General features: G+C 49.8%; 1 protein-coding gene across 4 annotated transcripts in view; it reads left to right on the forward strand.

The window, feature by feature from the left end:
- Positions 1-22,376, forward strand: part of LOC119953628 (transient receptor potential cation channel subfamily V member 6-like) — a 117,193-nt gene that overhangs the window by 68,082 nt on the left and 26,735 nt on the right. For all 4 annotated transcript variants that reach the window (XM_038778088.1, XM_038778085.1, XM_038778086.1 and 1 more), the window contains exons 7-12: positions 1,345-1,494; positions 1,587-1,799; positions 3,869-3,955; positions 8,206-8,282; positions 8,947-9,112; positions 20,956-21,022. In XM_038778088.1, coding sequence (XP_038634016.1) covers positions 1,345-1,494; positions 1,587-1,799; positions 3,869-3,955; positions 8,206-8,282; positions 8,947-9,112; positions 20,956-21,022 — 760 coding nt within the window. The remainder of the gene's footprint in view (positions 1-1,344; positions 1,495-1,586; positions 1,800-3,868; positions 3,956-8,205; positions 8,283-8,946; positions 9,113-20,955; positions 21,023-22,376) is intronic.

Here is a 22,376-nt window from a genome sequence, read left to right on the forward strand (position 1 = left end):
CACTGTCTGTGCGGAGTCTGCACGTTCTCCCCGTGTGAGCGTGGGTTTCCTCCGGGTGCTCCGGTTTCCTCCCACAGTCCAAAGACGTGCAGGTTAGGTGGATTGGCCATGCTAAATTGCCCTTAGTGTCCAAAATTCCCTTAGTGTTGGGTGGGGTTACTGGGTTATGGGGATAGGGTGGATGTGTGGGTTTGGGTAGGGTGCTCTTTCAAAGAGCCGGTGCAGACTCGATGGGCCGAATGGCCTCCTTCTGCACTGTAAATTCTATGATCTATGATCTATCCCTCAATGCCAGTAAAACTAAAGAGCTGGTCATTGACTTCAGGAAGTAAAGTACTGTCAGCATCAACGGGTTTGAGGTGGAGATGGTTAGCAGTTTCAAAATCCTAGGGGTACACATCTCCAAAAATCTGTCCTGGTCCAGCCACGTTGACACTACCACCAAGAAAGCACAACAGCGCCTATACTTCCTCAGGAAACTAAGGAAATTTGGCATGTCCACATTAACTCTAAGCAACTTCTACAGATGCACCATAGAAAGGATCCTATCTGGCTGCATCACAGCCTGGCATGGCAACTGCTTTGCCCAAGACCACAAGAAACTTCAGAGAGTCGTGAACACAGCCCAGTCCATCACGCAAACCTGCCTCCCATACATTGACTCCATCTTTCCCCATTGCTGCTGCCTGGGGAAAATGGGCAGCATAATCAAAGACCCCTCCCACTGGCTTACTCACTCTTCCAACTTCTCCTATTGGGCAGGAGATACAAAAGTCTGAGAACATGCGCAAATATTCAAAAACAGCTTCTTCCCCGCTGCTACCAGATTCCTAAACGACCCTCTTATGGACTGACCTGATTAACACTACACCCTGTATGCTTCACCCATTGCCGGTGTTATCTAATTACATTGTGTACCTTGTGTTGTCCTATTATGTATTTTCTTTTATTTCCTTTTCTTTTCATTTACTTAATGATCTATTGAGCTGCTCGCAGAAAACATACTTTTCACTGTACCTCGGTACACATGACAATAAACAAAATCCAAATCCTCTATAAACATGGGGCGGGATTCTCCGATCCCCCCCCCCACGTTGTTTCTCGGCAATGCACCATTCAATGTGGCAGATTCTCTACTTCCGCCGTTTGTCAATGGGATTTCCCATTGAAGTCATCCCATCCCCCCTGAGACCCGCGGCCGGGGGTGCGCTGCCGATGGGAAAAGAGAGTTCGAGCGGCTGGAGATGTTCCTTCGCTGATTAATACTTTGGGACTCACTGAGCACATGGCCTCATTCTCAAGCAGGCAGTAGCTAACATGTTGGATTTGTATTGTATTTTGCAGCTCTTCCAACATTTACTGAGAAAGCGGAAATACCACATTCAATGGTTTTTCAAATCTATTTCCGCCACCTTCTACGACCTCTCTGGTATCGATTCCTGGGATGATGACCACTCTGTCCTTGATCTGGTTGTGTGCAGTAACGAAGTTGAGGTGAGCCAAGGAGTTCCAGACAGAAGCATCCTCTGAAGGTGGCTGAGTAAAGTTTAAACGCTGAGCGTTTCTGTGCCATTCTGTCTTCGCAGGCCCTGAAAATCCTCAACCTCCCGCCGATCAAAACACTGATCCATTTCAAGTGGAACAAATATGGAAAGTATTATTTCCGTGCACTCGCTGTTTTCTACTTCATCTACATTATCATATTCACCACCTGTTGCATCTTCCGACCTCTTATACCACGGCGGGACAATATCACAGACCCGCGGGACACACAGATTCTGGAAGAGGCACCATTAAATGTTAGTACCATAACCATGTGCCAGTGGTGGCACGGCAGCACAGTGGTCAGCACTGCTGCCTCACAGCACCAGGGATCCGGGCTCAAGTCCAACCTTGGGTAACTGTCAGTGTGGAGTTTACACATTCTCCCCGTGTCTGAGTTGGTTTCCTCCGGGTGCTCCGCTTTTCTCCCACAGTCCAAAGATGTGCAGGTTAGGTGGATTGGCCATGCTTAAAAATGTTATTTCCCCTTCGGTTGAAATAGGTTTATTGAGGTTACGGGGATAGGTGGGAGTGTGGGCCGAGGTGATGTGCTCCTTCAGAGGGTAGGTGTGGACTCAATGGGCTGAATTACATCTTTCTGCACTGGAGAGATCCTATGACTTCTATGGTGGAATTAGAACATAGAACATAGAACAGAACAGCACAGAACAGGCCCTTCGGCCCTCGATGTTGTGCCGAGCAATGATCACCCTACTCAACCTCACGTATCCACCCTATATAGTACCCAACAGGCCCCCCCCCCCCCCCCCCCCCCCCCCTCCTAACCTTACTTTAAAGGACACTACGGGCAATTTAGCATGGCCAATCCACCTAACCCGCACATCTTTGGACTGTTGGAGGAAACCGGAGCACCCGGAGGAAACCCATGCACACACGGGGAGGACGTGCAGACTCCACACAGACTGTGACCCAGCCGGGAACCGAACCCGGGACCCTGGAGCTGTGAAGCATTTATGCTAACCACCATGCTACCGTGCTGCCCCAAATTGTACCAGCTACTGTTTGGAATAAGGTGGGGAGGAATTTCTGGGTTTCCACTGCCATCAGGCAGCCTTGCCCAAGGCACTACATATCACAATTCAGGGTTGTTAGTTACATACAAAAATAGATGCACCTACCCACTGGGACCACGAAACCTGAAAGTTACCTGTTGAATTAGGGGCAGTGGTGGCAATGCAGCACAGTGGTTAGCACTGCTGCCTCACAGCACCAGGGATCCGGGTTCAAGTCCAATCTTAGGTAACTGTCTGTGTGGAGTTTACACATTCTCCCCGTGTCTGAGTGGGACCACCAAACCTGAATGTAACCTGTTGAATTAGGGGCGGCATGGTGGCACAGTGATTAGCACTGCTGCCTCACAGCTCAAGGGACCTGCGTTCAATTCCAGCCTCGGGTGACTGTCTGCCTGGAGTTTACACGTTCTCCCCGTGCCTGCTTGGTTTTCCTCCAGGTGCTCCAGTTTCCTCCAACAGTCCAAAGATGTGCAGGGTAGGTGGATTGGCCATGTTACGTGTCCAAAGAGGTTAGGTGGGGGTTACTGGATTACGGGGATAGGGTGCTTTTTCCAAGGACTGGTGCAGACTCAATGGGCCGAATGGCCTCCTTCTGCACTGTAAATTCTATGATTCCATGAGTCAATGAATATTATAATTCTCAAGTGCCATCTTTTCCCAAGTAGAAGTCGAACTAAATAGACAGTAGAGTGCAGTTTGGGTTACCTTCCTGCTGATACAATTCAAACTTGCGAGGTGTTGCCACCAGCAGATGCAGAACCAGTATCCTGTTTATATAGAGTGTATTCAGGCAGTGAGACAGAGGAGAAAAGAGAAACAGAAAGATTAGAACGATGTTATCATCCAGACTCTTAACATGTTCATGTGCAATTGTGTTATGTTTAAAAGGTTGTTGGGATGTTTGACACAGAGATTGTGGCTGAGGCATAGTGACTTCAAGGGAACATTTGTGAAGGTTTATTATTTTTTAAGCCCGCTTATGATATCACTGACAATTAAAAAGCACGGACCTCTTCAGCCTCTGGTTTATATAAGGACTAAAGTATCTGCCACATCTTTGGTTAGTACAGGGCCTAACCGCCTCCCAGTGAAGATGTACAATGCGAGTCGCTTTCTGTATTAGAATCATTACACCTACACTAACCTCTTGAAATGAAATGAAAATCACTTATTGTCACAAGTAGGCTTCAAATGAAGTTACTGTGAAAAGCCCCTAGTCGTCACATTCCGGCACCTGATCCTTTGTCACAATGCAATGGATGTAACTCTCACTCTCTGCCTCTTGATCCCAGCTGTGCTACGTATCAAACGAAGATTACATCCGCTTGGTGGGGGAGATCATTTCTATCTTTGGAGCCGTTGCCATCCTCCTGGTTGAAGTAAGGAAAGTGTTTTTATTTGCTCGGTTGGGTGTGCGGGAAATATAAACTGTCACCACGCTTAAAAAATATCCCGGTGAAAATCTTCAGTGAAATCGATATGAGCCAAGCTTCTATGTCTCTGATATGGAGTGGAGCTTCTCTCTACGGGGAGGCATCAACTTCTGTCACCACTGGAGAGTTCCAAGTGCGAGAGATCTTTGCTTTAACTGGCTAAAATTAACCATTGACAGTCACTGGTAAACTTCTCATTGTATGTGTGGAGTTTGTACGTTCTCCCTGTGTCTGTGTGGGTTTCCTCCGAGTGCTCCGGTTTCCTCTCACAGTCCAAAGACGTGCAGGTTAGGTGAATTGGCCATGCTAAATTGCCCCTTAGTGTTCAAAGAGGTGCTGGTTAGGTGAATTGGCCATGCTAAATTGCCCCTTAGTGTTGAAAGAGGTGCAGGTTAGATGGAGTTATGGAGTTAAGGGGGTAGGGCGGGTGAGTGGGCCTACGTAGGGTGCTCTCTCAGAGGGTCAGTGCAAACTCGATGGGCCAAATAGCCTCCTTCTGCACTGTTGGAGCTCTATGGCCCTATGGTAGACTGTCCGGGATCCACTCCCCGCCCCCCCCCCACCCTACGGTGTATTTTACGGTGGTGGAGGTGGCCTGCCATTGGCTGCTACCGGAGAACCCGGATAATCCGGAGAAGCCGGAAAATAAAGGGGACAATACAAAAAGCGAATGCAGCAGGGAGACCAGAGGATATATGTGTACAAATTGTGAGATCCTCCAGTCCTGCCGCTGTCGATGGGTTTCCCTGTTATTTGCATCCTACATCGCTGCGGAACCGACAGAGGGGGGGTTACCCTCAGTGGGACGGGAAGATCCCGCCACACCGGGAGCAGCTGGAAAATGCCAACAACTGGCTCCAGCTTCTTCCTTTGTCTGACAGATGTTTGCTGAACTAACATTCCCACCCAATTAAATGCCCTCTGCCAGCAAACTCACCATGGGAGAGGGCACAAGATCCTATCCAATAGGCTTGTCAGCAGAAGTGAAGCCCCTGGAATAAACGGCAACATGATACCAAATTAGCTGAGTGACAGGAAATAGAGAGTAGCGGTGAGTGGTTAACTGATGTACTGGAGGAAGGTATCGAGTGGTGTATCTGATACTGGAACTACTGCTTTTCTTGACCTTTTTAACGACTTGTACGTGGGAGTGCAAGGCAGAATTAAAATAAATGGTGATGGCACAAAACCCAGAAGTATTGTAAATGGCGAGGAGGGTAGTGATAGACCTCTAAAGGATATTGAAGGGTAGAATGGCCAATCATATGGCAGGTGAAATTTACCACAGTGAAGTGCAAAGTGATACATTTTGGTGGGAAGAATGGGGAGAGACTATGGCGGGAATTCTCCAGCCGTTCACCGCAACAGGATTCTCTGGTCCTGACGGCCATGCACCCCAATGGCTTAGGGTGGCTTCAATGGCAATTCCCATTGACAGCGGCGGGAGAAGAGAATCCCCCCACCAGCAAATGGCTCACCGTCTCCTGCTGCCAAGAACCACGCGGCTGGGAGGCCGGAGAACCCGGATAATCCGGAGAAGCCGAAAAATAAAGGGGACAATACAAAAAGCGAATGCAGCAGGGAGACCAGAGGATATATGTGTACAAATTGTTGAAGGTGAAAGGGCAGATTGAAAAAGTGGTTAAAAAAGCTTATTGGGTCCTGGACTTTATAGATAGAGACATAAAATAAATCAAGTTATGATAAACCTTAAGGCATTAGTTTGACTTGAGTATTGTATCCAATCCTGCTCTGTTGGAATGATGTGAAAACCTGCGGAAGATTGCAGAAAAGATTTACTCACTGATTCCAGGGATGAGGGACTTCAGTTACATGGATGGACCATAGGAGCTTATTTGTTGGAAATTGAGAGGAAATTTGATGGAGGATTTTAAAATTATAGACAGAGTAGATACAGAGAAATGGCTCCCATTCAGGGAAAGGTTGAGAAGCAGTGGATGTGGATTTAAATAGATTGCAAAAATACGAAAGGTGACATGGGGAAAAATATTTTCAAGCAGCAAGTGTTTTGATCTGGAATGTGGTGCCTGGGATTGCCGAGGGGGCACGTCCGATCGGGAATTTGAAAGGGAATTGGATAGGTACCCGAAGGAAAAATATTTGTAAGGCTACAAGGAGAGGACCAGGAAGTGATACTCCAGGTTGCTCTGGCAGGAGCATAGACTCAATGGGCCAAATGGCCTCCTTCTGTGTTGTAACTATTCTATGATTCACAGTCTCAGGGCATTCCAAATGCTTTATAACCAATGCAGTACTTTTATTTTTGAAGTGCGATGATGTAGGAAACACAGTAACCAATTTGTGCAAAGTGAACGCCCATAAACAGCAATGTGATAATGGGCAGAACAACCTTTTTAATTATATTGGTTGAGGGATAAATATTGGTCAGGTTATTGGGGAGAACTCCCCTATTCCTCTTCACAGTGTAGCCATCGATTCTTTATGTTCCCCTTAGGGTACTGGGCCTAAGTTTGAAGTCTCATTTGAAAGATGGCACTTCCAGTCATGCTACATTCCCTCAGTACTGCACTGGAGTATTGACCTGCATCATAGGGTCACATCTCTGGAGTAGGAGTTTGGATTGAGACAGTGGGCCACTGAGCTATGACTGAGGCATCCCATCTACTATTTCTAGTGTTCCATCATTGAAAATCTGCCCTACATTTTAAGAAATATCACAGTGGCAGCCGTGTGTACCATCTACAAGATGCAGTGCAGCAACTCAACAAGGTTCCTTTAACAGCCCCATCCAAACCCGCAACTTCTATTGCCCAACAGGAGAAGGCAGAAGGCACGTGGGAATACCACCACCTGGAGGTTCCCTTCCAAGTCACTCATCATTCTGAATTGGAAATATGTTTGCCATTCCTTCACTGTCGCTGGGTCGAAATCCTGGAACTCCCTCCCTAACAGCACTGTGGGTCTATGTAGAAGTCAGGTATTTTAAATACACTTAATATAGGTAAGAAGACTGTTTAAGACAGAAATATTAAATCCCAGTTTTAAAATGAAAGAAATATACAACTTCCAAACTCAGACATGTGTTTGGGAAAAACAGAACCACTGATAAAAACATCACATTTTTCCAAGGGCAAGGGCGGAATCCATAGCAACGAGGGATAAGGATGAAGGATTGTACGGTTCTCACGCCGCTCGAGATTAGGTTGAATCATATCCCATAAATTATACAAGCTAAAAAAAAATCTTGAACTATATTGCCTTGTTTTTAATAAATGGACAGTTAAAACATCGACTCAAATATAATATATATGTATATATTTGATTCCAACATTCTCAGTGAAACAATCTTATAAAAGACAGTTTGAGTTGTATGTTCTGAATTATGCCTAGCCTAGCATGATGAGATAACATGAGGTCTCCATGGTGGCAATAGGTAGGTCAGCATTAGACCAGTTTTTGCTGGTTTTGATAAAGCACAATATCCCATGAGAAACATACCAATAAGCAACAATTAGAAGTGGCGTTACATTGTCATGATGGACGGCTTGTTATCAAATCAAATGTGTTTTGAATATAGTTTAAACCAATGAGGATTATAGTGAGGTGTGATCAGATCGCTTAAGACAGATATCAAATAGTATATCCATGGATGATTTGGCCACCATTTTTAGTGAGGAGAGGAGAGAAACGGGGGCAGTGAGGAGAGAAACGGGGCGGAGAAAAGACAGGTGGAGAAAGAAAGAGACAGGAAAGAGACAAAAGAGAGAGAGAAAGTAAAGGAAGAGAATTAGAAAAGAGTTCTGTATTCCTATTTCATTTTCAGCCTTTGACTTTTAAAGTTGTGTTCAGGCTATTGTCTCAGAAGATAATTCCTGTGAATTTTTGAAGAAAATCAAATTGTCTACAAACTACCTTTTAAATCATTTCCAAGTTGTAACCAATGAACTTTGAATAAAACAATTCTTATTTGCACCTGACAAGTTTTAAACTTGCTTTTCTACTGAGTTTCAGCAATGTCTCACCAACAACCGGCAACCGTAAATTAAATAAAACTGGATCAAATCCTAAGATACTTCAGTCTACCTACACCACATGGACGATAGCGGTTCAAGAAGACAGCTCACCACCACCTTCTCAAGGGCAATTAGAGATGGACAATAAATGTTGGCCTGGCCAGCGAAGCTGAGTTGCTTATTTTATCTTTTTCTCCTTAGAGTGCTGACATCTTACGATATGGAACAGCCGGATATTTTGGGAAAACTGTCCTGGGAGGACCATTCCATGGTATACTGTAAGCAGAATAACAATAGGTTTGCTATAAAAAAAATCCAGTTGAACCCAATGTTAATGTGGAGAATTGCAGATATTTATACCGCCAGTTTACCCACTTCCTCAATATGGCCGGAATTCATTGGCCATTCTCTGGCCGCCGCATCCCCCACCTGCGGGTTTCCCAGTGGCATGGGGTGGCTTCAATGGGAATTCCTATTGCTAGCGGCTGGAGCAGAATCCCACCATCAGTGAACAGTGTACCGCCTCCCGCTGCCGAGAAACATGCGGTTGGGAGGCTGGGGAATCCTGCCCTTTATGTCCTTCCTGAAGTGCGATTCCCATTACTGAATGGAATAATGCCGGATGGGGTCTAACCAGATTATTATATAACTGGAGTATAACCTCCACTCCTTTGTAATCCAAACCTCATGGGATAAAAGCCAACATTCCATTCTCCTTATTCATTATATATTGGAGCTGTCCGCTAGTTTTTACTGATTTGTCTACAGGGACCCTTAAATATTTCTGCTTCTCCACAATTGCCAATTTCTTACCCTTTAGAAATTACACAGGTCTGTCTTTCTTGGTTCCGATGTGGACAACTTCACACTTTTCCACTTCTCTATCTGCCACAGTTTTGTTCCCTCACTTTAATCATTGTTATCCTGCTTTTCCCTTGACAGAATCTGCTATGCGTTCCTGGTGCTACTGATTGCCATTCTCAGGCTGACAAGTGCAGGTGCCGAGGGGTTCTTCATGGCTCTTGCCATCGTCCTGGCCTGGTGCAATTCCATATACTTTGCTCGGGCATTCCGGATACTTGGGCCATTTGCCATCCTCCTCCAGAAGGTAAACAAACCGAATCTCCGCTTGGGACAAACAGTCCATAGTTCTAGACCGAAGTGTTCTTTTAATATTGAGCAGGGAACGCATTGAAACAGGAAGGAACAGGCAGGAACAGGGTGCTCCAAAGCGTCACTGCAAGTGAGGTTTCTGTACAAAGTCAATGAAAGTGAACAGATTTACACTATGTTTGGCAAAGAGGGAGTGGTGCGTGTGGGGAAGAGATTCCCTCTAGTATACCGGCCGATCTTACTGAGAATGTGAATCAGGGGACTTCATAGCCCAATGTCAGTACCAGACAGCAGACATAGGGGGCGGGATTCTTCGGCTGCCGACGGCAAAATTAGGAAAGTCAATTAGGCAGAAAATCAGACTTGACGCCGAAACCTGACCGCCGCTGGTGCCAGGTCAACACCAAATTGCAATTCTCCGGTGCCTCGACAGCAGTGTCAATGGGATGTATTCTGCACGTACAGTAAACACTGTTTCCAACTCATTAGTTGGCCTGACCGAGTATTCTCTGGGGCCTCTGCGATGATCCGCTCCTCCGGCGGACTTTTCCACGGCGAGGCACACTTGTGCTGTTAAAAATCGAGAAAGAGAGAGAACGTAGGACATAGAGTCATGATTGTGGGTTGCCAGTCCCAACACTGTCTGGGCGGGCTGGGGGAGGGGGGGGGGTGACCAGGGGAGGGGCCGTGGGGCCAGGGGAGCCCCCCATGGGACCGGAGTGTCCATGCCATGGACCGCCATTGCCATGGCCTGCAAGGCAGCCACCTTGCTGCGCATCCCAATGACCACCCACCTTGGCCCGTGCTTCTGCAGAGCGACACTAGCCGTAGGGTGCACCCACCCCACAACTCCCTGCACCCCAGCCCCCTCCCTCCATCCCATCACCCCTGCACCCACCCGCCACCATTCCAACCCCCCCCCCCACCAACTGGCCGCCACCTGCCTGCAGTGCATCACAAGGCCCATCCAAGTGCCCACAGTATTCCCTACAGGAGGGTGCTAGACGGGGGGCCGTGGAACGTACACTGGAAAGGGCAGCGCCAGCCAGTGGTACCTCAGGCAGCAGGGATGGGCACCAGACGTCCCCGTGGTGCCGGTCACTGACAGGGCCCTTGGTGGTGAGCAGCAGCTCATGCAAGGTACAAGACAGGACGCATAATTGCATCATGGTTGGAGGGGAGTGGGGGAGTGTGGGGGGAGGGAGGTGTGGGGGGAGGGGTGGTGGTGGTGGAGAGGGGGTGTGGGGATGATGGTGGTGTAGTGGTGATGTGGTGTGGTACTGGGCGTGGGGTGGTGTGGTTTGGGGGTAGGGGTGGTGGTGGGGGGGTTGGGGAGGGTGACACACATGCCATGGGAACCGCAACTTAGAGGGGTCTCACTTCCTTGCCCAATGCTGATCTCCGCCCCAGCAACTGCCCTTTCTCCGGGCCCTCTGACCACGTCCAATGTCCAATGTTCTGCTGCAGTGAGATGCCGCTGGTCTAACAGTCCTCCTCGAGCCTTCTCCCACTCTCGGCGGTGAGCGGCCTTCTGCAGTGGGGGGGGGGAAGAAACAGAAAACGCACAGGGTTAGACAGTCCGACGCATGCAACCCTGGGGGTGGGTAGCTGGTTGCTTTAGTGGCCAGGGCACCCGGCCATGGCGGCCGGTATGAGTGCTGGCATGTGGCGCAGGGTGGGGGTGTGGCTACCGTCTGGGTGGGGGGGAAGATTACGGGCGTGTGAGACGCGGGTTGTTGCTAGGGGTACAGTGTTGCCTCGGCACCCTGGCTGCCTGAGGAGGTTGTGTACTTTCTTTTGGCACTGCTGGTCGGTTCCAATGGCGCTGATGACCTCTGCCACCTGCGCCCAGGCTTGGCAAACGGCGGCAGCTGGCAGCCTCCTTCCCACCTCAGGGTACAGGGTCGCCTGCCTCTCCTCCGCGACATCCAGCAGTGTCTCCAGTTGTGCATCAGTAAAACCTGGTGCCGCTGGATGCCATCTTGTTAGCTGGGAGGATGTATGTGGGGAGTGAAGTGTGTAGATGCAGCTGCAGCTTGTCAGCCTCCTGAGTGTCAATCCCGAACCGGGCGAATCCGGCACCGTTTCTCATTGGAATCGATCGTGTTAGCGTGGCGCCGGTGCTAGCCCGTTAGTGGTCCTTGAATTGGTTCAGGTGGGGCGCCAGTTTTGCTTTTGGAGAAGTCCACTAAACCTGCCCCAGCATCAACACTTGGGTTGCAATTCACAGGCCTCGTTGTGGTCTCACTTGAGTGAAACGAGGCCGATGAAACAGTTTGCGATACAACCGGCCCACTCCTGTAGGTGAAATCGTAGCGTGGCGAGAAACCAATTATCACAATTAAGCCCTATTTCCATAGAATTAACGTGAGCCACCCCATATCCAATGGCCTTCCGTGTTTTATCGGCCTCCCCAGAAAGTGTTCACGCTTGCGCCGATTATTCCTCATTTTGAAAAACGTGAACTTGGTGGAAGAGCTTCCGCGGGGAGCCGAGTCGGTGAGTAGCCAACTGTGCTCACAGACAAAGAGCCCAACGGGGGACCTCGACTGGGTGGGCCGCCAAGGGAAGGGGGAGGGGGCGAGGCACTGGTGGGGCGGGAGAACAACAGCGCGCGTCAGCAGCATGCCAACCCCTGGATTGTGTGTACCCGTTCCAGGGGCAACCCTGGACCCTGCCCGTCTGCACCACCGAACACCCATAACCCCCACCAAACACCCATAACCCCCACCGAACACCCATAATCCCCACCGACTGCTGAGGCCTCTCGCAGTGAGCCTGAAGGCTATTGCTAATAGGGAATTGGCAATCGTGAGTGGATTCCCATGGGGTTACGGGCCAATGGGAGTCATTGTCTAGCATCCTAATCACACCTTGATGCATGGACACTGCGGGAGGCAATACCACACACGCAGCAGCCAACATCCAAACACCCAGGGGATGGGACACAGAACTGGGGACACGGCTAGAGGGTGGGTGAGTGCAACAGAGAGGGGGTGATGCCTGGAGAGTTGGGCCAACAGTTCGGAGGTCAGCCCGCATAGCAGAATAAAGTGACAGAGGCATCATACTGGTTGTTCTCAAGGGTTTTTAATGTGCCACAGTTGTCACACAATTTCCCACTCCTGATGGTGCCGCACCACTCTCCCCACCACCCCCTCAAGCCCCCATCACCCCTACCTACCCACCCTCTCCCCCTTCCTCCGGTGCCCTCAGTGATAATCAACATGCTTCACCTTCCTAGCTCTACCACTACATCGAGGTGTCTCCCCAGGAAGGACATCTGAGGTGGAGGCAGCCAGCTGCTTACCACGTCGGGTGGCCTTTGATGCCCTGGCTGGCATCCTCTGGGGGTTCTGGGATCGGAGGGCCCCAGTGCGATTGTTGATGGCACATGCGCAGCCGTGTCTGCCGCCCTGTCCCATGTACTGAGCTCGAGACATGGCATCATCAGAATGGTGGAACTTGAGGGAGCTGGAGGCCACTATCCCCACTCCATGGGAAGGGTACAGTTTAGCATCCAGTGCCCCCTCCTCCCGCTAGGTGCCCATAGGGCCTCAGGGTTCATCTTGGGGCGGAAGCTTAGCTGGCTCAAACCCCGTCTGCACCTGCGTCAAGTGGCTCTGCCAGCCCTGGCAGCTCCCTGATGTCTGCCACCATGGTGTCGATAACCTTGGCGATGCTCCTCAGTGATTGGGCCATGCTCTGCAGTGCCAAGACAATGCCCACCTGCGACTGGGACAAACTCTGCAGTGCCTCGGCCATTCCAGGCTGAGAGCGGGACATGTCAGCAGCACCTCATTAAGGTCGGCCTGGTCCTGGGTTATAACCCAAGCGAGTTGGACATTCTGCTGAGACCCTCAGCCATGGTCATCACTGACTGCGCAATGACTTGGACACCTTTACTCATTCTGCCAAAATTGTGCACCAAGCTCTTCACTGCGGTCACCACCCTCGCAGTGTTGGCCTCAGTGCCAAGCATTGCCGGTGACATCTCCAGCGCCTGTAGCCTCTAGAACTCCTCCAATTGCCTATGGATCTGCTGGAGTGTCGCAACATCTCTCTGAAAGTCCTGGTCGCACCTTGACTTCTCCATCAACTCCAGTAAGCCTGTACCAGACTCTCAGCATCAGCTTGGGACCCAGCTGGGTCCAGGGATCCAGCAGACCTCCGACTGCTGTCTCGCCTGGGGGTTCCTGCCACCACCTGATGTACATCAGCAGCTGTGTGGAACTGAACAAATTGTGTCCCCGAAGCCTAACCATTAATGTTTCCCACTGAGTGTATCTGTGCTGGTGGAGGGTGGGATGACAGCTGTGACACATCGATCATATCTATCTTGGAGCTCTCCTCCAAGGTGTTCTCCAGGGAGGCAGGATGCCAGGGCATCCATCCTGGATGGGCCAGCGCCATCGCTGGAGGACCTGCAGGAGAATGGTGGTGTGGCCAGTGGGAGGGATGGGTCAGTCAGTAAGGCAATAACAACTCACTTGTGACAGGTCCTCCAGGTGGGGCCTGGTGGCTCCTCACCTCTACAGTTTCCGCCAACGTCTGCGTTGGTGACTGCTCTGTCCTAGGCCTGTCACCTCCTGGACCCGTTCCTCAAAAACTGTGAGGATCCGTGTGTCCGGCACGCCTCTGCCAGTCTGGGCCCTCTCCCGGTGATTGTTGGAGAGGTACTGGGTGGCACGGTAGCACAGTGGTTAGCAATATTGCTTCACCAGGCCAGCGAACCAGATTCAATTCCCGGCTTGGGTCACTGTCTTCCTCCGGGTGCTCCGGTTTCCTCCCACAAGCCCTGAAAGATGTGCTGTTAGGTGAATTGGACATTCTGAATTCTCCCTCACTTTTGCCGAGTGTGGCGACTAGGGGATTTTCACAGTAACTTCATTGCAGTGGTAATGTAAGCCTACTTGTGACACTAATAAAAATTATTATTATTATTCTACTGCGGAGACATAGATAAGGCAACATCAGCCACACGAATGCTGGGGGTTGTTGTGTGAAGCAGGGTTGGGGGAGGTTGAATGGCGAAAGTAGGTGAAGGGAGGGTTGGGGGCCACATGGCGCGTTGTGGGGGGGTGGATGCTCGCGTGGGTCGGAAAGGTCTTGGGGGTGTGGGGCACGTTGGTGTCAACTCACCCCAGCTGCCCGATGTAGGTCATTGACCTTCTTATTGCACTGGAGGCCAGTCCTCCTGGTCCCAGGCGGCTCTGGCTGGCCTGTGGATCACCGTCCGGGACCCGTCAGGTAACAGGACATCCCCACTGCGCCGAGGAGCCTCCCCAGGTTTCCATCGCCAAATCTTGGGGCTGGTTTTCTCGGTGCCATGGCTGCAAGCTGAGTGGGGTTGGCTGCGCAAGAGCAGCTTAAATGCTGCTCGACCCTGTTGGTGGGGGGCTGGCGAGCGTGGTCCCGATGAATCGGCTAGCGAGTCTTTATGTGCGGCGAGATGCCGGTGGGGCTTTGTTAAGTGGACCAATTAACGTTGAATAGCATTTCCGGCCTTGTTGGGTTGAGCGCCGGGAAGCTCGCGGCAGTTCCCACTCGCTACCACATTGAGAAATCTTTCCGGATAATCACGCTCTAGTCTCAGGAACGGAGAATCGTGCCCAGGAAACCTTTCCCCGAATCTAGATTGGTCAAGTTGATCTGTTTCTTTTTTGTAGCAGCACTCTCTCTCCCCATTCTCCCCCAAATCTTCCTGTTCTCCCCCATTCTCACCCATGATATCCCCCATTTTGTAGGATGCTCGATCGGCGGGATCCTCCGCTTCATCAACAGCGCACCCACGCCAGCGAGTAACCACCTTTGCGACCCTGGCATCATTCCCATCTTGAACTTGACATCTGCCCCCAATCTCTTACATGCCAGCAACACTCCACCTACCTGCAAAGAACAAAGAACAAAGAAAAGTACAGCACAGGAAGGCTCTCGGCCCTCAAAGCCTGTGCCGACCATGCTGCCCATCTAAACTAAAATCTTCTGCACTTCCGGGGTCCGTATCCCTCTATTCCCATCCTATTCACGTATTTGTCAAGATGTCCCTTAAACGTCACTATCGTTCCTGCTTCCACCACCTCCTCCGGCAGCGGGTTCCAGGCACCCACTACCCTCTGTGTAAAAAACTTGCCTCGTACAATTCCTCTAAACCTTGCCCCTCGCACCTTAATTCTATGCCCCTTAGTGATTGACTCTTCTACCCTGGGAAAAAGCCTCTGACTATCCACTCTGTCTATGCCCCTCATAATTTTGTAGCCCTCTATCAGGTCGCCCCTCAACCTCCGTCGTTCCAGTGAGAACAAACCAAGTTTATTCAACCTCTCCTCATAGCTAATGCGCTCCATACCAGGCAACATCCTGGTAAATCTCTTCTGCACCCTCTCTAAAGCCTCCACGTCCTTCTGGTAGTGTGGCCACCAGAATTGAACACTATACTCCAAGTGTGGCCTAACTAAGGTTCTATACAGCTGCAACATGACCTGCCGATTTTTATACTCAATGCCCCGGCCAATGAAGGCAAACATGCCGTATGCCTTCTTGACTACCTTGTCCACCTGTGTTGCCCCTTTTAGTGACCTGTGGACCTGTACACCTAGATCTCTCTGACTGTCAATACTTGAGGTTTCTACCATTCACTGTATATTCCCTACCTGCATTAGACCTTCCAAAATGCAATACCTCACATTTGTCTGGATTAAACTCCACCTGCCATCTCTCCGCCCAAGTCTCCAAATGATCTAAATCCTGCTGTATCCTCTGACAGTCCTCATTGCTATCCGCAATTCCACCAACCTTTGTGTCGTCTGCAAACTTACTAATCAGACCAGTTACATTTTCCTCCAAATCATTTATATATCTACGAACAGCAAAGGTCCCAGCACTGATCCCTCGGAGTGCCACTCGCTGCAGCCCTCCAATCAGAAAAGCACCCTTCTATTGCTACTCTCTGCCTTCCATGACCTAGCCAGTTCTGTATCCATCTTGCCAGCTCACTCCTGATCCCGTGTGACTTCACCATTTGTACCAGTCTGCCATGAGGGACCTTGTCAAAGGCCTTACTGAAGTCCATATAAACAACATCCACTGCCCTACCTGCATTAATCATCTTGTTGGCCTCTTCAAAAAACTCTATCAAGTTAGTGAGACACAACCTCCCCTTCACAAAACCGTGCCGCCTCTCGCTAATATTAACGACTTGGATGAGGGAGTTGAAGGGTGGGTCAGTAAATTTGCAGATGATACGAAGATTGGTGGAGTTGTGGATAGTGAGGAGGGCTGTTGTCGGCTTCAAAGAGACATAGATAGAATGCAGAGCTGGGCTGAGAAGTGGCAGATGGAGTTTAACCCTGACAAGTGTGAGGTTGTCCATTTTGGAAGGACAAATCTGAATGCGGAATACAGGGTTAATGGTAGGGTTCTTGGCAATGTGGAGGAGCAGAGAGATCTTGGGGTCTATGTTCATAGTTCTTTGAAAGTTGCCACTCAAGTGGATAGAGCTGTGAAGAAGGCCTATGGTGTGCTAGCGTTCATTAGCAGAGGGATTGAATTTAAGAGCCGTGAGGTGATGATGCAGCTGTACAAAACCTTGGTCAGGCCACATTTGGAGTACTGTGTGCAGTTCTGGTCACCTCATTTTAGGAAGGATGTGGAAGCTTTGGAAAAGGTGCAAAGGAGATTTACCAGGATGTTGCCTGGAATGGAGAGTAGGTCATACGAGGAAAGGTTGAGGGTGCTAGGCCTTTTCTCATTAGAACGGAGAAGGATGAGGGGCGACTTGATAGAGGTTTATAAGATGATCAGGGGAATAGATAGAGTAGACAGTCAGAGACTTTTTCCCCGGGTGGAACACACCATTACAAGGGGACATAAATTTAAGATAAATGGTGGAAGATATAGAGGGAATGTCAGAGGTAGGTTCTTAACCCAGAGAGTAGTGGGGGCATGGAATGCACTGCCTGTGGTAGTAGTTGAGTCGGAAAATTTATGGACCTTCAAGCGGCTATTGGATAGGTACTTGGATTAGGGTAGAATAAGGGAGTGTAGGTTAACTTCTTAAGGGCAGCACGGTAGCATTGTGGATAGCACAATTGCTTCACAGCTCCAGGGTCCCAAGTTCGATTTCGACTTGGGTCACTGTCTGTGTGGAGTCTGCACATTCTCCCCGTGACTGCGTGGGTTTCCTCCGGGTACTCCGGTTTCCTCCCACAGTCCAAAGATGTGCAGGTTGGGTGGATTGGCCATGAAAAATTGTCCAAAATTCTATGATTAACCTAGGACAAAAGTTCGGCGCAACATCGTGGGCCGAAGGGCCTGTTCTGTGCTGTATTTCTCTATCTAATATGTCCATTTGCTTCTAAATGGGAGTCGATCCTGTCTCGAAGAATTCTCTCCAGTAATTTCCCTACCACTGACGTAAGGCTCACCGGCCTGTAGTCCCCTGGATTATCCTTGCTACCCTTCTTAAACAAAGGAACAACATTGGCTATTCTCCAGTCCTCCGGGACATCACCTGAAGACAGTGAGGATCCAAAGATTTCTGTCAAGGCCTCAGCAATTTTCTCTCCAGCCTCCTTCAGTGTTCTGGGTAGATCCCATCAAGCCCTGCGGACTTATGTACCTTAATATTTTTCAAGACGCCTAACACCGCGTCTTTTTGGGTCTCTCAGAACCTATCCTCCAGAACCCCCAACACATTTCATGCCCTCTTTGACCTGACGCCTTACCCACGTAAGCCACCAGCTAGAAACCACATCCCAATAAAACTGACGTGCCGGCATCTCTCAATGTCCTTTCTGTCTCACCAAGGATAAAGTGGACCATAATAGAGGGAAACATCAGAAGATGGGTGGGGGCAGGTCTGACATACTGGTCTACACCCACCTTTGAAGAAAGGATCATGGAACTCGTGGGGGAAGCCAAGGAGAGGGCAGTGGCTGACATAGAATTCAGCAGGCGCCGAAAAAGTGAGAGTCCAATGTAGCTTGTCCTATCCATGATGTCCTATCTCAAGTGAGTCTTTCATCTCCCACAGTGTTTCCCACCCCTTCCCAACATGTCTTCCAGGATCCCCATCAGACGAAGCTGGACCATCTCGGGTCGCAGTCCCCCCTCCAGATCCATAGAACAGACCTCTGGAAAGACACCGATTTCTCGGCACATCTGTCCCCAGCACCATCCAACAGCGCAGAGACTACCACCTCGGTGGGTAATGGTAGCGATCAGATGCCTGGTGAGCACCACACACATGCTGCAGCACATCAGGTGGAGGCGGGGACTCCCGAGGGCGTGGACGGTTGAAGAGCTGCCCAATCCCAGGGGGTGGCTGCTACATTCCAGTGCCTGCAAGGACAGCTGGAGGAGTCCATTCGCCTTCCGATACAGGAGATGTGGAGGGCACCCAGGGACACTCTGAAAGGGTGGCGTCTGAGGTGGAAGGCCTGTGGAAAGAAGTCAGAGCCATGTGTCAGGATGTCCAAGACTTGGAACACACTGTGCTGCCCACGGTTGAGGTGCAGGATAGGACAGCCCAGCCACAGGCGGACATGCCCCGGGTGCAAAAGAACAATTCTCCAAGCGCTCCAGATGTTGGCCCATTCACAAAGGATCATGGGTGAGGACATCAAGTGCATTTGCCGGGTGCTGACTGACCATAGCCAGTCACAGATAGATATCACGGTCACAGAGGGACATGACTGAGGCAACGAGGGACGTGGCTCACTCACTGAGGGACATGTCCCAGTCACAGAGCAATATTGCTGAGGGCATTGACACCACAGTCAGACGATGGCGGGCATCCAGGACTAGCACTGCCAGATGACATGGAAGCCACTAGAGCTGACTCCAGCTGCCCCTCCATTTCATGCAGTTGCCTGGAGGCTATTGAGCATCTTGAGGGAGGGGGAAGAGATGGGGCCTACCCAGGGCCTCCAGCAGGGAGGCACTGGAACACTGCAGCCCTTCTGAATTCCGCTCACCTGACACTTGCACATCTGCTAGGCAGCAGGCAAAACAGGCTGACACATCATCGTCCCCCGTAAGTCTCGAAAATCAGCCGGGCCCATCCAAGCCCAGGCCCTCCAAAGGAAGGCCTCCAATGGCATCACAGGGCAGAGGATGAGTCAAGCAGCAGGCCACTTCCACTCCTGATATGCAATCGGGGGAATACTGAGAAGAAGCGGGAGGCCACGGAAAATCAGTGAGTTGACATTTAATAAAAGCAAATTACTGCGGATGCTGGAATCTGAAACCAAAGAGAAAATGCTGGAAAATTTCAGCAGGTCTGGCAGCATCTGTAGGGAGAGAAAAGAGCTAACGTCTTGAGTCCAGATTGGAGTTTTAATGCAGAGAAAGTGGGAAATATTTATACTGTGGAGTGAGAATGAAAAATGTGTCAAAGTCACAGAAACCCAAGGAAACGGGGCGCTAATAGCCACAGAAGGGAAAGAGTGCAAGTGGCAGTCCCCAGAGAGAACAAAAGGTGTGAAAGGCCAAACAACAGAGAAAATAACATCAGAGGGTAAACTGTGACAGATGTGGATGTGGGAGGAGGGGAAGGGGGAAGCAAAGGGGAGAAAGGGTAAGGAAAGGTGGATAAGGTGGGGGGGGGGGTGTTAAATATATATAAAGAAACACAAGAGAGAAATAAATTGTGAAAGACTGTTAAAATGAAATGGAATGAAATCCTCTCAGACCACAAGTGACTGTAGGTCAGTAAATAGTGATCAGGGAGTCTGGTGAGCTCAATCGGTTTGACAGCTTGTCTGAGATGCGGAGTGAAGCCAACAGCCCATGTTCAATTCCCAATGTTATCCGTTAAGGCTCCGCTTTTCCAACCTTGATCCTTGCCTGAGTTGTGGCGCCCCTCAGGTTAAATCACAACCAGTCAGCTCTCCCCCTCAAAGGGGAAAGCAGCTTATGGTTTTCAAGGACTCTGGTGACATTCACATTTAATAGTGGTTGATGCATTTGTGCAACGTTCCTTTGTTTGTTTCCTTAATGGAGGCATTTCCATATATATTGGGCTGGATTCTCTGCAACCCCACGCTAAAATCACGGCCAGCGCAGGGGCGGAGAATCCACTTTCATGCCGTAATCAGCCAGGCGCCGGTTTGGCGATTCTCTGGGGCCCGAAAACTGATGTGACCGAGGAGTGCGACGTGCGGCTGGGGGCCCATTGACAGAGGCCCGCCCAGCAATCCTCCGCTCCCGACCGGCCGAGTTCCCGACGGCGTGGAACTAACCACCTATTGCCGAACGGGATGCTGGCCTGGCGGCTGTGGACTCAGGGGGGACTATGGGGGATCGGAGGCCAGGGGGGACCTTATAAGCGTCTGGGGAATAGATCTGCGGGGTTAGATGCTCGGGCGTGTGGCCAATTGTGAGGGTCTCCTTTCTGTGCGTGGCACAGAGCTCGGCGTGGACACTGGAGGCCGCTGCCCTGCGCATGCACGGACTCCAAACCGGATGTGCGGGATTCCGTATCCACAGCTAAAGATGCGAGATTTACTCCGGGTCCCTGCTAGACCCCTGCAGGGCGTTGAATTAGGTCAACATTTTTATCGGAACTTCGGGAGTAAAACTCCACCGTTTTTACGCCGGCATGGGGACATAGTCTCATTTTGGGAGAATCCAGCCCATTGTTTATGGTCAGGAAATTCACGGGCAGCTGTGTCCTGAATTTTCAATATATGTTGTCGCTGGGCACATATATTGAAAATTCAGGACACAGCTGCCCGTGAATTTCCTGACCATAAACATTAGCAATGCCAACACAGACAATATGCAACCTCCTTTGCAGAAAATGTCAATGAAAAGCTTTTTTAAATTGCTTCTCAGATTATTTTGGAGAAATTCTTGACGTTTGTGACATTAATGGTGATGGTGCTTATCGGATTTACAACAGGTAATAAAAATAACTTTTTAAATTTTTTTGTGATGCGTGTATTTCTTATCCAAAGTGATGTATTTCCCCCATTTTGATTGTAATTTTGTTAAAACAATAAACGCGACATTCTCCACTTTTCTGTTTAGGGCTTTAACTGAAGAACTTACTGCAATGAAATGAAAATGAAAATCGCTTATTGTCACAAGTAGGCTTCAAATGAAGTTACTGTGCAAAGCCCCTAGGCGCCACATTCCGGCACCTGTTCGGGGAGGCTGGTACGGGAATTGAACCGTGCTGCTAGCCTGCCTGGGTCTGCTTTAAAAGCCAGCGATTTAGCCCTGTGCTAAACCAGTCCCTGGTATCATATAATCACAGAATGTTACAACTTGGAAATTGACCCCCATCAAATTTGCCGTCACCATTCTCCAACAGAGCCCTTGCCCTCCCGCCCTGGATATTAACACACAAAAGCAGCTGGATCGGGATCAGATTGGAAGAAAGGAATCCAACCTGCCCAATTCTTGTGTCAAACCCAAGTCAGACAGTCCATTCCCGGGAATCAGGATGGCAATTCCAATGTATAGGTGAGGATGGCAGACTCTGATTTAATCAGTTTGCTAAGTTAACTGTGACCTGCCCAGTTCCCCAGGCTTCAAGAAACCTAACACGAGAGGAGAGCATTTGAGCTGAAGGGAAGTGTCTTTACAGCACTCCTTGTGGGTCAGATGTGGAGTTATTTGCTGATGATTGCACAATGTTCAGCACCATTCACAACTCCTCAGACACTGGAGCAGTCCTCGCATAAATGCAGCAAGACCTGGACAATATCCAGGCTTGGGCTGACAAGGGTTAAGTAACATTTGTATCACACAAGTGCCAGGCAATGACCATTTCCAACAAGAGAGAATCTAACCATCAACCCTTGACATTCAATTGCATTACCATTATTGAACCCCCCCACTGGCAACATCCTAAGGGCTACCATTGACCAGAAACTGAACTGGACTAGAGAAATAAATACTGGGGCTACAAAAGCAGGTCAGGGGCTAGGAGTCCTGTGATGCGTACTCACCTCCTGACTCCTCAAAGCTTGTCCACCATCTATAAGGCAGAAGTCAGGAGTGTGATGGAATTCTCTACCCTTGCCTGGAGGAGAACATCTCCAACAACACTCAAGAAGTTTTGCAACATCTGGGACAAAGCAATCCATTTGATTGGCACCCCATCCACAAACATTCACTCCCTCCACCACCGATGCACAGTAGCAGCCGTGTGTACCATCTTCAAGAAGCACTGCAGAAACTCACCAAGGCTCCTTAGGCAGCACCTTCCAAATCTACGACCACTACCATTTAGAAAGACAAGGCAGCAG

This window comes from Scyliorhinus canicula, chromosome 18, assembly GCF_902713615.1.
Source record: "Scyliorhinus canicula chromosome 18, sScyCan1.1, whole genome shotgun sequence".
In the NCBI taxonomy this organism is placed as follows: Eukaryota; Metazoa; Chordata; class Chondrichthyes; order Carcharhiniformes; family Scyliorhinidae; genus Scyliorhinus; species Scyliorhinus canicula.